Source organism: Crotalus tigris, unplaced genomic scaffold (genome assembly GCF_016545835.1).
Source record: "Crotalus tigris isolate CLP2741 ecotype Arizona unplaced genomic scaffold, ASM1654583v1 scf7180000024339.11422700, whole genome shotgun sequence".
Classification (NCBI taxonomy): Eukaryota; Metazoa; Chordata; class Lepidosauria; order Squamata; family Viperidae; genus Crotalus; species Crotalus tigris.
In genome coordinates, this window is record NW_024100509.1 from 6,846,102 (window position 1) to 6,862,124 (window position 16,023).

At 43.2% G+C, this 16,023-nt stretch overlaps 1 protein-coding gene across 2 annotated transcripts in view; it reads right to left on the reverse strand.

Moving 5' to 3' along the window:
- Positions 1–16,023, reverse strand: part of ALOX5 (arachidonate 5-lipoxygenase) — a 195,086-nt gene that overhangs the window by 67,328 nt on the left and 111,735 nt on the right. For both annotated transcript variants that reach the window (XR_005554610.1, XM_039326022.1), the window contains exons 9-10: positions 13,206–13,292; positions 7,562–7,740 (exon numbers count right to left, since the gene is read on the reverse strand). Coding sequence is in view for 1 of the 2 variants with exons in the window: in XM_039326022.1 (XP_039181956.1) it covers positions 7,562–7,740; positions 13,206–13,292 (266 nt within the window). In the remaining variant the exon portion in view is untranslated. The remainder of the gene's footprint in view (positions 1–7,561; positions 7,741–13,205; positions 13,293–16,023) is intronic.

Below are 16,023 nucleotides of genomic sequence, written 5' to 3' on the forward strand. Positions count from 1 at the left end.
CAAGAGACGGCTCTACACATAGACATCACCAGACGGTCAACATAGAAATCAGATTGACTATGTGCTCTGCAGCCAAAGATGGAGAAGCTGTATACAGTCAGTAAAAACAAGACCAGGAGCTGACTGTGGCTCAGATAATGAGCTTCTCGTTGCAAAATTTAGGCTTAAATTGAAAAAAGTAGGGAAAAGCACTAGGCCACTCAGGTATGAACTAAATCATATTCCTGATGAATACACAGTAGAGGTGACAAATAGATTTAAGGAATTAGATCTGATAGACAGAGTTCCTGAAGAACTATGGATGGAAGTTCGCAACATTGTACAAGAAGTAGCAACTAAAACCATCCCAAAGAAAAAGAAATGCAAGAAAGCAAAATGGCTGTCTGAGGAAGCTTTGCAAATAGCTGAGGAAAAAAGGGAAGCGAAAGGCAAAGGAGTAAGAGAATGATACACCCAACTGAATGCAGAATTCCAGAGAGTAGCTAGAAGAGATAAGAATGCCTTCTTAAATGAACAGTGCAAAGAAATAGAAGAAAACAACAGAATAGGGAGGACCAGAGATCTCTTCAAGAAAATTGGAGATATGAAGAGAACGTTTCATGCAAAGATGGGCATGATAAAGGACCAAAATGTCAGAAACCTAACAGGGCAGAAGAGATTAAGAAGAGATGGCAAAACTACACAGAAGAACTATACAAGAATGAGCTTAACATCCCAGATAACCACAATGAGATGGTCACTGACCTCGAACCAGACATCCTAGAATGTGAAGTGAAATGGGCCTTAGAAAATCTGAGCAACAACAAAGCTAGTGGAGGTGACAGTATTCCAGCTGAGCTATTCAAAATCTTAAAAGACGATGCAGTAAAAGTGCTACACTCAATTTGCCAGCAAATTTGGAAAACTCAACAGTGGCCACAGGATTGGAAAAGGTCAGTTTACATTCCAATTCCAAAGAAAGGCAATGCCAAAGAATGTTCAAACTATCGCACCATTGCACTCATTTCACATGCTAGTAAAGTTATGCTTAAAATCCTACAAGCTAGACTCCAGCAGTATGTGGATCAAGAACTACCAGAAGTACAGGCAGGATTTCGAAGAGGCAGAGGAACTAGAGATCAAATTGCCAACATACGCTGGATCATGGAGAAAGCTAGGGAGTTCCAGAAAAACATCTACTTCTGCTTCATTGACTATGCAAAAGCCTTTGATTGTGTGGATCACAACAAATTGTGGCAAGTTCTTAAAGAGATGGGAGTACCAGACCATCTCATTTGTCTCTTGAGAAACCTATATGCGGGTCAAGAAGCAACAGTGAGAACTGAACATGGAACCACTGATTGGTTCAAAATTGGAAAAGGAGTCCGGCAAGGCTGTATACTGTCGCCCTGCCTATTTAACTTATATGCAGAGCACATCATGAGAAAGGCAGGGCTAGATGAATCAAAAGTTGGAATTAAGATTGCGGGAGAAATTTCAACAACCTAAGATATGCAGATGATACCACTCTAATGGCAGAAAGTGAAGAGGAACTAAAGAGCCTCTTGATGCAGATGAAGGAGAGTGCAAAAGTTGGCTTGAAACTCAACATTAAGAAAACCAAAATCATGGCATCCGGCCCTCTCAATTTCTGGCAAATAGATGGGGAAGAAATGGAGGTAGTGACAGATTTTATTTTTCTGGGCTCCAAGATCACCTCAGATGGGGACTGCAGCCAAGAAATTAAAAGACGCTTGCTCCTGGGGAGGAAAGCTATGGCAAATCTAGATAGCATTCTAAAAAGCAGAGACATCACCCTGCCAACAAAAGTACGTATAGTCCAGGCCATGGTTTCCCCAGTTGCAATGTATGGCTGTGAAAGTTGGACCATAAGAAAGGCTGAGCGCAAAAGAATTGAGGCCTTTGAACTATGGTGCTGGAGAAGACTCCTGCGAGTCCTTTGGACTGCAAGGCGTTCAAACCGGTCAGTCCTAGAAGAGATCAACCCCGACTGCTCTTTAGAAGGCCAGATCCTGAAGTTGAAACTCAAATACTTTGAGTACCATCTAATGAGAAGGAAGGACTCACTGGAGAAGGGCCTAATGCTGGGAAAGATTGAGCGCAATAGAAGAAGGGGACGACAGAGAATGAGATGGCTGGATGGAGTCACTGAAGCAGTAGGTGTGAATTTAAATGGACTCCAGAAGATGGTAGAGGACAGGAAGACCTGGAGGAACGTTGTCCATGGGGTCACGATGGGTCGGACACGACTTCGCAATTAACAACAACAACATATGAACTACTAGAGGAAAAAGTAAGGCGCTTAGAGGCAACTCTAGCCAAACTCCAACATACACAAGAAAGCTATACCCAAACTGAATTAAATAATGAACACATAACTCCCAGAGGATATGACCCTACTGATAAACCCTTGGAGGAAGACAAATGGAGGTATGTCACACATAGAAGGAAACACAATAATCAAAGAAAGAAGCAGCACACATCTAACAAACCCCTACTGCCCAATCTAACTCAACCAGAAACAACCCCATTAAAACTGAGCAATCTATTTCTCAAAGGAACATAATCGGTCATCTGTAGACCAGACATGTAATCCAGGGAGGTATGTTGTCTCCCTGGCACAAAAATCAAAGTTGTGGCCAAGAACCTAACCAAAATAATTAGGCCCAAGATTACTACCCTTTCCTCCTCCTTCACATTGGGACGAATGACACAACAAAGAACCTGAGTACAATATTGAGAGATTATAAGCAACTACTAGGCAATAAAGTTAAAGCACTAGGAGCACAAGTAGTGTTCTCATCAGTTCTCCCAATGAAAGGCCAGGTTCCATTGAGGGAAAAAATAATTCTAGAAATAAACAGCAACTGTGAGAGGGACCTTGGACAATCACTTGACTATGAGCCAGCAGTGTGCAGCAGCTGCCAAAAAAGCTAGTACAATCCTGGGCTGTATAAATAGAGGCATAGAATCAAGATCACATGATCTCCTGGAATACTGCAACCAATTTTGGTCACCATACTACAAAAAAGATGTTGAGACCTTGGAAAAAGTTCAGAGAAGAGCAACTAAAATGATCAAAGACCTGGAGATTAAAACATATGAAGAAGGGCTGCAGGACTTGGGTTTAGTTAGTTTAAAGAAAAGAAGAAACAGAGGTGACATGATAGCAGTATTCCAGTATTTGAGGGACTGCTACAAAGAAGAGGGTGTCAAACTATTCTCCAAAGCACCAGAGGGCAAAAAAAGAAATCATGGTTGGAAATTGACCAAGGAGACTATCACTTGTCTGAAATGGTATAGGTTCTCCTGCTTGAGCAGGTGGCTGGACTAGAAGACTTCCAAGGTCCCTTCCAGCTCTATTCTATTCTATTCTATTCTATTCTATTCTATTCTATTCTATTCTATTCTATTCTATTCTATTCTATTCTATTCTATTCTATTCAGCTATAACTTACTGTGTGTTTTGATAAAGTGACTACATTAGTGGGTAAGGAAAACACTATGGACATAGCTTATATAGGCTTCAGCAAGGCATTTGACAAAATAAGTTACACCTTACTTCTTGCTAAGATAGAACAATATGGAATAGATAATACCACCATCCAAGGGATTTGCAATTGGCTGACCAAATGCAGCCAGCGTTTAGTCTGGCAATGGAGCCCAGATAGACAAGGAAGCCCTCACCATAGTGGCCGGCATTAAGACGTTCCACAACCTCTTATATGGATGAACCTTTATTATCTTTCCAGACCACAAACCTCTGCTTGGTCTCTTCACAGCAGACAAACAGACACCACAGATCCTGTTGCCGCGAATGCTACTATGGTCCATTTTCATGGCTGCATACTTGTACCGGCTAGTCCACAAGCTGGGTAAGGAAATGAGCCATGCTGATGCTCTCGGCCAACTGCCTCTACTGCAGACTGATCCAGCCCCAGACCCAGCTTGTTGTATCCTGCAATCCAGGACCTGCCTGAAGAACCCCTACATGCAGGGAACATTGCAGCTGAAACCACCACGGACAGAACGCTTAGCCGCATTCTCAACTGGATGTTAAGGGAATGGCCAGAGACCCAGCCATGCCCTGAGTTCCATCACTATACTTATTGGAAAAATGAACTGTCGGCCCACAAGGGATGTGTGCTGTGGGGCAGCAGGGTCATCATTCCACCCAGTCTTCGCTCCAGGGTGCTGGACTCCTTACATGAGGGGCACCCAGGAATTGTTTGAATGAAGGCTCTAGCCAGGAGCTACTTGTGGTGGCCAGGCCTGGACAAGGACATTGAGAATCAAGTAAGGAGTTGCCAGGCCTGCAAGAAACCCGACCAGAGATGCCACAAGCACCAGTGTACTGCTGGGAGACCACACAAGCCTCATGGTCTCGCATCCACATTGGCTTTGCGGGCCCCTTCCAAGGGCAGGTGTCCCTAATTGTAATAGACATTTATTTCAAGTGGTTGGAAGTGGCACCGGTCTAAATCGATGACAATAACCAGGGTCATCCAAGAGTTGCGCCTGCTGTTCACCACACATGGTCTGTCAGATGTAATTGTGTCTGACAACGGGGCACAATTCACGGCAGGAGAGTTTCAATCTTTCCTCAACGCCAGCATGATTCATCACATAACATTCCACCCTGTGACCAACGGTCAGGCCGAACGAATGGTCAGGACCACAAAGGAGGTGTTCAAGCGGATGACGACTGGGGATTGGAATCACCACCTGGCGAACTTCCTCCTGTGTCAACACATAACTCCCATTACAGCAACAGGTCGCAGCCCAGCGGAGCTGAGGTGGGGCCGTCAGCTCACCACAAGGCTCGACCAACTTCACCAACAGAGTAGCGGCAGAGACGGCTCAACCAAAGCTCCCCAGGAACTTACAGCTGGGTTAATTGGTCTGGGCCAGGAACTATGGAAGTGGGGCACCTTGGGTGGCAGCTAGGGTAACTAAGATAATGGGGCCCTTATCATATGAGGTTATTCTGGAAAATGATCGTATGGTCAGACGTCACATTGATCAGTTACAGTGTTGGCAGGCCGGGCCAGTCCTGGGTGAGGATCCCGAGGTTTTATCAGACACACAAGAGAACTGTTTTCCTCCAAGTTTGCCTACATCTCCCGTGGCTGCCTCCGGGGAAACGGAGGTATGAAGGGCTGTAGAGCTGCCGCCACTCACAGGCAACCTAAACGGCCATCATGACTTTGTTCAACTGGAGATGGACAATACTCCATTTGAACAGGAGTCTCCAATAACATTGTGGCAGTCCACCAGGATCCGCGAGCCCCCGGCCTATCTCAAAGATTATGAATATTGAACAGACTGATGATGATAACTATCCAAGGGGAAAGAGGTGTTATGTATTGAATACATATAAAATTGTGTTAATCCCTGCTAAAGTGAAACTAACTTAACTCCGATGCTTGTGAAGCTAAAATAAAACTAACCTTTAGATGACCCTGACTTTAACTCCAACTGTTTTGGAAAGAAACTTTGAACATTCATATCTGGGCGGGTTTTTCAAGTATTGTGATTGGTTAAGGCCCTGTGGGTTTAGAGTATAAATTACAGGCAATTGCCTGCAGTTCTCCAGTTCTAGCTTGAGTCAATAAATAATGTTGTAACTATGCTAGTCTGCTCCTTGCCTACTGAAGCCCACTACTCATTAAGAAGGATCTTGATAGATTTGAACACTGGACTCTAACCAACAAAATGCAATCCAGTGGTGAGAAAAGTAAGGCTCTACATGTAGGCAAGAAAAAACAAATGTACAGGTATAGAATAGATGATATCTGTCTCAATAGTGGCCACTATGTTAGGAATCTTGGCCTAATAAACTACCATTTAAATATGAGCCTATGGTGTGCTGCAGCTGCCAAAAAAGCTAATGCAGTCGTAGGTGGCATCAACAGTGACATAGTTTCAAGATCACATTAAGTGATAATGCCTAGAAAGAATGCTGAGAAGAAAAACAAAAATGATAAGGGATCTGGAGGCTAAACCATATGAGAAATGATTGAGGAACTAGGCATGTCTAGTCTAATGAAAAGAAGGACTAGGATTGATATCAGTATTCCAGTATTTGAGGGGTTGTCACAGAAAAGAGGCTTCAAAACTTGATTGGACCCTCCTAAAAACTGGAAGGAACCTGGAAAACAATAAATACCCATAAAGCCATTCCTCCTCATCTTCTTCTTACTTCAGAAGCCCCTAGTTTCTGTGGTACTTCGCATGGAACCTATTGATTAACTGCTCTCCTCTGATGTTGTGAGGTTTAACGCCTGTCACTTCTTCTATTAGGTAACCTCTCCACGATACTAGATACTATAGCTTCCTCTTATGGACACTACAGTCTAGGATTCGCTTAACCTCATAATGTCTCTCACCCTCCATTATTATTCATCCAGGTGCATTCTTTTCAACTGCTCTCAGTGTAGACCCTTTTGCCAGCTTTAGCAAACTGCAATAAAATACCCCATTCCCCACGGCTAATTTCGCCCTGCCAGGGGGACCCTAGATGGGTTTGAAGTTGACCCAGAGAGGTGACTGTGAAGGAGGGGTGCCCCGTTGATCACGAAGCAACAGCAATTGCACATACATAACTCTAAATAGTTTACAATAAAATGGATAAAATACATAATATAAAAACTAAAACACATAGCAGTCGGGCATCCTTCAAGTATCTATCAACATAACGAGAAAAATAAGCTTTGTCACATATCCAGGACCCCAGGCTGTGTCCCAAAATTAAGTTTTTAAGGTCTTATGAAAGACCAGTAAGAACCTGGTCAATCTAATCTCAGATAGACAATGGTCTAAAGAGCTCCCCTTCTAGGTCCCACCAGTCAACCCTTTTTAGCTGACATTATCCATAGCATGATCCTCCTGCCTCCTGTATGAGAGGTAAAGATAATTGGGGAACATGGTCCTGTAACTAACCTAGTCACAAGTCATGAAGATCTTTAAAGGTAACAACCACCACCATGAATGTACACTTGGAAATACAGTGAAAGCCAATGCAGCTTGCAGGGCAGTAATGTTACATGCCCTGAATAACTGGTGCCATTAACTGTGTTGCTACATTGTGCACCAGTTAAAGCTTCTGAATATTCTTCAAGAGCAGCCTCATATAAAGCGCACTGCAACAGTCTAGAGATTATGAGGTCTTGTGCAGGGCATCCCGGTCCAGGAATAAGTCCAACTGATACACAATTCAAAGTTGTACAAAAGCCCTCTTGGTCACAGTTGCCACTTGCCCCTTTTGTAGAGACACAAGTGCAGGAGGATCCTCAGATTGCATACCAGGTCTGTCTGGAGTGATCCCATCCAGACCGCTGAGTATTTGACTATTTGTGATCTATACTTAGATGGCTGTATGGTTATTACAGCTACAGAAATTTAGCATCCATCCCTGCAGTAATTTGAAGTTATCTAAAGTAGAAGACAAGTAGAGTGAGCTATATAAACTCATCTTTTCCAACTATGCTACATTATTTATATTACTATCAAAAATGTAATAAAATTAAAATCTTAACCAGATATTATTTCAACTTTTTACCTTTTGATTGCATTCCATACTTTAACTCCATCATCCCGATAGTAGTAGTATGGAATATCCTCACTGCTTTCCATATGTCTTGATTTGATTTCTTCAGGAAAGCAGAGAGAGCTGTAGGTAAGATGTTTCATTGCTCGCTGGACCATTTGCACATGCCCACCGCCTCCAGTGGCATTTGCCTTTAGCAACCAAAACAAATAATATAGGTCATTAAGAAAAACACAGTTGAGAAAGACCTCACATTCCTAAGATTAGTAGGTCATACAGAAGGATGCAGTGATGCAGCTTGGCCACATGCAGTCGTGATATAGTTAAGGACTTCTGTATGTGTGCTGCTCAGTGCTTTTTCTCTAAAAAAAAAAAAAAAAAAGGTGCCAGAACTCACACACGTCATACAACCTGCCTTGCCTATCCTATAAGGTTCCATCCAAAAAAGGTGCTGGAACTCCGTTCTGGGCGTTCTATGAGAAAAAAAGTCCTGGTACTGCTCCAGTTTCCATATATGCTTGTTTTCATATTAAAGCTTTAGCCACTCAACTTCCCCATATTTTCCAAAGAAACCTTACACACTATTTACACTACGGAAAAAAATATTTAGTTATTTAATGGGTAGGTTTTTCTCTCTCCTGTAAGAAATAATGAGCTGCTCCCCAGTTCTATTAATATATGTAAATATGGAAGCCAAAATTGGTGCCTACCAGTCAGAATGTTATGTTGAAATTCAGGGGGGATTAAATAGTCCCCCTGAGGCTTGTTGTTGTAGAATGAAACAAAAAAATAGGCCATCCTATTTTTATTGTATGAAACTGCTTAAAATGTTGTCAACCCCCTTAAAGAAGCTCACAGTGATAAAACCAAGATTCTCAGAGATTAGGAGAGGTAGATTTGTTGAAATGAGAAAGGATTACAAAACCTAGAAGACTAGATGTGCCTTCATTTATTAATCAGTATGTTAAGGTTTGTTTTGCATTACCATTAATCTTCTAAGTGTTGATTTAATGGAGAAGATATTAATTGCTTATTTGATACAAAAAAAATTGATATCAATTGTTCTTGTTCTGTAATATTTTAGAATAGAATAGAGAATAGAGCTGGAAGGGACCTTGGAGGTCTTCTAGTCCAGCCCCCTGCTCAAGTAGGAGAACCTATACCATTTCAAACAAAACATTTTGAAAATGTTTTCCTTCCCTGGATCAGAAAATTCTATTATAGCTGCCCTACAGCTATATGCTTAAAATGTAATTGCCCTTGCAATGTTGAGGGAAAAGAAAATGGATTTGAGGGACAAAAGGAAGATCTGCTACAAAGGCAATAATGGAATAAAAGGAGCTTGTATGTAATGTTAAGTAATCATCTCAGACAAACTCTTTCTTAGTTCACACAAAGATGAAGTTGTAGGGAACATATATTCAGACTTGCAAGATTTTGTTGCTATAGTTTTACAATAAAAGTAGTATTGACCTACATGGAATTGGTTTCCCAGTCTGATCTATTTTAAAGAGCTGACATGCTCTTTCAACTGGAATGTTGGCAGGTGACTTTGACTAATTTTTGCTGTCCAGAGTTCAGTGAAAATTTGGGGAGTTCAAGACATTATGGGGGATTTCTAAGACATCTAGACATCTCTGAAAGAGTGTAGATGATACAGCGGCAATAACTAGCAGCATGTTCTTAACTAGCAGCATGTTCTGTCCAATGGAACCTCTCTGGACAAGGCGAGGATGAAAGATTATCCAAAGGCTCCAGATGGCTGCTCCGTGTGAGGAGACAACAGGATACTAAACATCTCATGGGTCTGAGTTCCAGGAGATGAGGGAAGCCATCAAACTTTTGATCAGGGTGAACCCTTTAAGGACACTGGGTTTGTCTATCTTACTTTCTAATCGCTTTTGAATTTATAATTATTTTACAGTTAAAAGAGGTCCTCCAAACAACAAGTTTGAAAACTATCTGGTGAGTAAGGTTTCATCTCAAAATAGAAGAAAAGCTAACAGTTTAAATAATTTAAAGAATGTAAAACAAATGGAAAAAGCTAAATTACAATTTAATTTAAGAAAGTTTTAAGCATATTGGGACCAGATGAATTTAGAAAATTCTTCTGAAAAATTGAGTAAACAAAATAATATTTCCATGGGAACATAAATTGTTTAATCTATTATGAATGAGATAATTGACTGAAAGTTCAAAATAAAACAATGAATAAACTTAAGTATGAGAATATAAAAATGTGATATTAGAAGGACTAAGGTTCCAGGCAGGAATAAGAAAGGTGAAATTTACAAAATGACAAAGGTATGTCACTTGAGAAATTTCAAAAGATTTTTGAAGAATTGGGAGATAAACCAATAAATAAATTGATAGTAATAATTTCTATATTTCTAAATGTATTTTTGGAAGATTATAAAGAAAAAGTAAAAGATGTGGCAGACATTAATATGGAAGAATTTATGGATAGATAAACAGAATGAAGAGAAGATACAAACTCTAGCTGATGTTTAAAGCCAAGGTATTAGGAGCACAAATGGTATTCCATTTGTATTTCCAATGGAAAATCAATATCCAATGAGGGAACAGACATTTTTAGTAATAAACCATTGACTTAAGGGATGGCACTGTTAAGAGAATTTCAGATTCCAAGACTACAATCTACATTATCTATATGAAAGGCTTCTGGCAAGGGATCGGCTGCACCTCACAAAGTCGGAATTAAAATTAGTGGGTTAAAACTACAAGGAAGTAGGTTCAAGCTACATGTCAGGAGGAACAATCAACCAATAGGATGGATTGCCCATAAAAGAATGAGTTTTAATTTGCTGGAGGTCTTCAAACTTCTAGGCAATTATCTGTCAAAGTTGCTCTAGTGGATTCTGCTCTAAATAAGTCAGACTAGACAATCTTTAAAATAATTTTCAACTCAGAGAGGGAGGGGGAGTTCAGTCTCTTTATAATGCTATCCTACCTCTCTGGAGCTAAAAAATATCTTCAGGTAAAATGGGAAGCACTACATGTAAGATTTTTCCTTATAGTTTGGATAAGAGTTAAGATTTTGTCAGGTCCCTGTCGGAATGCTGTCATTCCGAAGGGAGGGGGGATGTTACTAGGGGATTAATGCTTTTGCTTTCATGTATCTGTATGGGAACTAGGGAGGGGGGAATGGGCCATCAGGACCATCTGGATAGATACCTTTCCAGTCACCTCCCACCTGTTATCAAGGTCGCAGGGCCAGGGAACGACTTGTTATCACCTTCTCATCTTGGAGTTCTCACAATACCTTCATGCCAGTGAATTGGCTCCTGATGGACTGGGGCATTGGATTGGGGTTTGAACAATGCGGAATTAGCTTAACAACTTTCACAGGAGCTTCAGATTCCACCAGGAATCACTTTCTCTCAGTAAAATATCCTTTTGAAATAACGCTTGTTTCAAGAGTCATGCTTTCCTGAGAATATAGCTGAGGCAGGACCTTACAGATTTCCTGTTATCCTCCAGAATTATGGAAGTGGCATCATCTTGTGAGTGTGCTTGTGTGTGTGTGTGTGTGTGTGTGTGCGCGCGCGCACGCACACACACTTTCAAGTCAATCTTGATTCCTGAAAACTGCCTAGAGAAGTTCATTTTTCCTGGCAAGGTTATTTGGAGGTGATTTGCAATTGCCTGCTTCTTAGGGCTGAGAGAAAGTAATTGGCCCAAGGTCATTCATCTGGCTTTCTGGCTAAGGCGGAACTAGAACTCATGGATCTTCTGATTTATAGCATGATGCTTTAACCTCTAGACCAGTGGTTCTCAACCTTCCTAATGCCACGACCCTTTAATACAGTTCCTCATGTTGTGATGATCCCCCAACCATAACATTATTTTTGTTGCTACTTCATAACTGTAATTTTGCTACTGTTATTAATCGTAATGTAAATATCTGATATGCAGGATGTATTTTCATTGTTACGAATTGAACATAATTAAAGCATAGTGATTAATCACAAAAACAATATAGCAATGCTCGATGGAGAAGCTTACTCTTCCTTGCTCAAAAATGTTGGGAGGGAGGGAAGGGGAAGGAAGGAAGGAAGATTGCAGGGGAAAGGAAGGAGATGGAGAAGGAAGGAAGGAAGGAAGGAAGGAAGGAAGGAAGGAAGGAAGGAAGGAAGGAAGGAAGGAGAGATTGAAGGGGAAGGGATGGAGATGGAAGGAAGGAAGGAAGATTGAAGGGGAAAGGAAGGAGATGGAGAAGGAAGGAGATTGAAGGGGAAGAAAGGAAGGAAGGAGAGAGAGATTGAAGGGGAAGGGATGGAGATGGAAGGAAGGAAGATTGAAGGGGAAAGGAAGGAGATGGAGAAGAAAGGAGATTGAAGGGGGAAGGAAGGAAGGAGAGAGAGAGAGATTGAAGGGGAAGGGATGGAGATGGAGATGGAAGGAAGGAAGAAAGATTAAGGGGAAAGGAAGGAGATGGATGGAAGGAAGGAAGGAGGGAAGGAAGGAAGGATTGATCTTTGAAGAGTCATGTTTTCCCAGATGGTGATGAAGTGCAACTCCCAGCATTTCCCACTCTTCCACAGTGCTTTTTAGGGCTGCTGGAGATGGTAGTCTGGCTGAGAGCCAAGTGGCGGCACCTCCGGGGCCTCGGAAGCCACGCGGATGATCCGTGCGTCTTGGAGCCGTCGGCCGCCCTCTCACGCCCGCTAACCTGGAGCCCTCCATCCTCATCCCAGCACCTCTTGCCCTCTCCCAGCCACCCCCTGGGACCTGCCTGCCTCTCCAGCCTCCTGAGCACCATCGCAGTGGTGGGGTTGCAGGAGCTCCTTTCCATGCCGTGCAGCCCTTCACTGCCACAATCCTTTACCACCACGATCGTTGCACATGAGAGGAGTGCGGTCGGAGCGCCAGCTCCTGCTCGGAAGGCGCCACTTCTCCCCTCCCGGCCTGGCCAGCTGGCCTCCGACGCACATGCAGGCATCACTGCCGCCTGACCGCTTCTGAGGCCCAGAGCCTGGCGAGCCAGGAAGGAGCCACTCCTGCCCGCCAGCCCCAGGGCCGCGCCAGGCACCAGAGGGCCAAAGCAGCCTCTGATGGTGAGGGAGGCGGGCTGGGCGGCTTGGGGGAAGCTCTGGTGCGGTGTGGAGGGCAGCCAGGGGCGGAGTGTGGCCAGGCAACTAGGAGGCGTGTGGACCGGCTCGGTGCCGCAGCTCAGCTCAGAGCAGCGGTGGCAGCAGCGGAGCAGCCCAGCGGCAGTGCCAGCAGCGGCTGCCACCGCCACCCTCCTCCTCCGCCTCCAGGGCACCCTTCTCCTCCAACAGTGCCTGCTCCTGCTGCTGCAGCACAATCACGCGCACCCCCGATGCCGACTCGACCTGGCCACCCACACAGCTGAGCTGGCCCAGGGCGGTGTCAGGGGTGCGCACGATGGCGCTGCGGTGGCAGAAGCAGGTGCTGTTGGAGGAGAAGGGTGCCCTGGAGGTGGAGGAGCTGGCGGCGGAGGAGGAGGGCGGCAGCAGCCGGATAGAGAAGCAGTGTCTCAGTTCTAAGACCATCAGAAATATGTGTTTTCCGATGGTCTTAGGCAACCCCTGTGAAAGCGTTGTTCGACCCCCAAAAGGGTCGCTACCCATAGGTTGAGAACCGCTGCTCTAGACAAATTGGCTAATCTTACCTTGTCAAAAAGTCCATATTCACAGATAAGTTGCTCTCGAGCTTTGGTGTTTATAGCTATTGTAAACCGTACATGAGGTATCAGGAGCTAAGAATGAGAAAAAAAATAGATTACTGGATGAAAAACTTTTCATAACTTTCTAAATATTACCATAAAAGTTAGAAATGGCTTTGCAGTGAGCAAGGCTGAGTCTATAAGATAGCACTTTTTCAAACTTTTCTTCCAAAAAGCATTTAAAAGAAGCTTAGTACTTCTTAGTTACCAACCATCTATCTTCCAAAGAGGCATTTCATTTAGTGTCCTTCCCATTAATCTCTGGTGTGTTTGAGACAGAGAGCTCACAAATCCTACTGCTTTTCTGATGAGTAAAAAAGGTACAAATATAAAAGGTGAAATTACTGATGGAATCAGCTACCAGCCACTTACTTCAGAGCCTGTTGAGAATGATTGTAAGGACCCACCTCAATCCCTCTTCCTAAGAAAGCAGAACTCCTGGAACGACTTCATTCCAAAAGGAACTTTTATTAGAAGTTGACAGCAGGCATAGAAGGCAGGATCTGAGGGTTTCCCATGCGAATCAATAGGTTAAAGGAGTATTTAGCAAACCCCACCCCAATAGTCTATCCCTGCAGTTCAAACAGGCCAATCTCCAGGTGTGAGTGGGAACGGGGCTGATTAGACATAAGTTCCCAAGGTTGTTAGGCCATTAGGTCTTTGCGCCTCTTCTTCCGCAGCCAGAGATATTCCAGATGGACAGAGATAAGCCAGATGTCTGGAGGTGCATTCCATTCTCACCCCAGGCTGGCATCAAGAGAAATAGTTCAAAGAGCAGGTAGATAGAGGGAAGTGGAGAGGATACACTGTAGCAGCTATAGCTAAGCAAAGTAGATACACTGTAGTGCCCATGGCTTCCCCCCTCCCCCACGAGCATGGCAGAACAGGAATAAAGAATAAAAGAAACACTCCTCAAATCCAACATTTGGGTTCTGACATGCCGCCCCCCTCCCCTTAAAAAATGAGAGATCCACCTGTAGATGAAACAAAAAAGGAGAGGAAATACATACGCATTAGTCTGGTTTGTCAGGATATTTAGTATGAAATTTACTAAGTAATCTTGGGGCTCTGACATGTCGCTTGTGGACCCATTCATTTTGGGAGCAATCTGATTTGAAAACAAGTCCATCACTACCCAAATGATAGTATTTTCCCCACTTTCTGGTAGTTCCACAATAAAGTCCATAGAAATCTCCCTCTGGGGTGCTGACAGGGTGGCTACTGTTTGCAATAGTCCTGGGGTTTTCTCTTGCCTTTGATTAGCCATTGCGCAAACAGGACAGCTAGCTACATAGTTTTCAATGTCCTTTTTTATTGAAGGCCACCAAAACTGCTGCTTCACTAGGTGGAGGGTTTTCACAAATCCAAAGTGCCCAGCTATTTTGGAATCATGGCAGAGGTGCATGAAGGCTAATCTCTGGCTCTTTGGAATGTAGCATTTTCCCCCTACCCAAGGTAGGTCATCATTCATTGTGCATAGATTCTTATGGCTTAGAAACCATTCATCTTTTTCTAACGCTTGGCTGAACTCCATTCCTGCTGAGCTTGCCGGTGATTTGGGACTTTTTTGCTTGCGCTCGCATGGTGACTACTTGCTTTGATGGTATGAGTAAGTCTGCTATCTCAGTCTTTGTGGTATTGTACTGTGGTCTGCCAGTACATGACAGTGCATCTGCCAGGACGTTTTTTCCCTCCTGGCAAGTGTTTGATAGTGAAATTGAACCGATGGAAATGCTGGAACCATGTTGCCTGTTTAGGCGACAGTTTCCTAGGTGTTTTTAAAGCCTCTAAGTTCTTATGGTCAGTCCATACGTGGAAAGGGATTTTGTTTCCTTCCAGGAAATGTCGCCAGATTAGGAGGACCCAACAAATGGCATAAGCTTCTTTCTCCCACACTACCCATCTTTGCTCGGTTTCCGTGAGTTTCCTTGATGTATATGCACAGGGTTGCAACTTCTCTTCATTGTTCTCCTGAAGCAGTACCACCACCACCCACCACATCACTGGCATCTGCCTGAATGATGAAAGGTCTTTCGGTGTCTGGGTGTTTTAAGACCGGTTCCACTGAGAATAGTTTTTTCAGTTTCTCAAAAGTGGCTTGGCACTCCAAAGTATATTTCAGTGGTTGGCTGGGCTTTGATTTCCCCTTCCATTTGGTTTTTAGTAGATTTGTGATGGGTAGTGCAATTTGAGCAAAAGAGGGGATGAATTGACAATAGAAGTTAGTGAACCCAAGGAAGCTTTATAGTTGTTTCCAGGTGTGGGACAGAGCCTATTCTAACACTGCTTGGACCTTCTCAGGGTCCATCTCTATGACTTTTGGAGATATATAATATCTTAGGTAATCAATTTTCTCCTTGTGGAATTCACATTTGGATAGTTTGGCATACAGGCGGGTGGTTCGTAACTTATTTAGCACCTGTTTGACATGCTCTTCTTTGGTTTCAATGAATATCAGGATATCATCCAAGTAGACAAGCACCCTCTTATAGAGGTGCTCCTGGAACATTTCATTTATCAAATGCATGAATACGGCAGGTGCCCCTTGTAGTCCGAACAGAAGCACTCTAAACTGGAAATATCCCAAGGGGCAATTGAAAGCCGTTTCCCACTCATCTCCTTCCTTAATTCTGATTTGGTAGTACGCCCCCCATAAGTCCAATTTTGAAAAAAAAAATCCCCTTTGCTAAATGTGCTAGCATGTCTTTCATTAAGGGGAGTGGGTAGAGATTACTCTCACTAACTGTGTTGAGAGATCTATAAT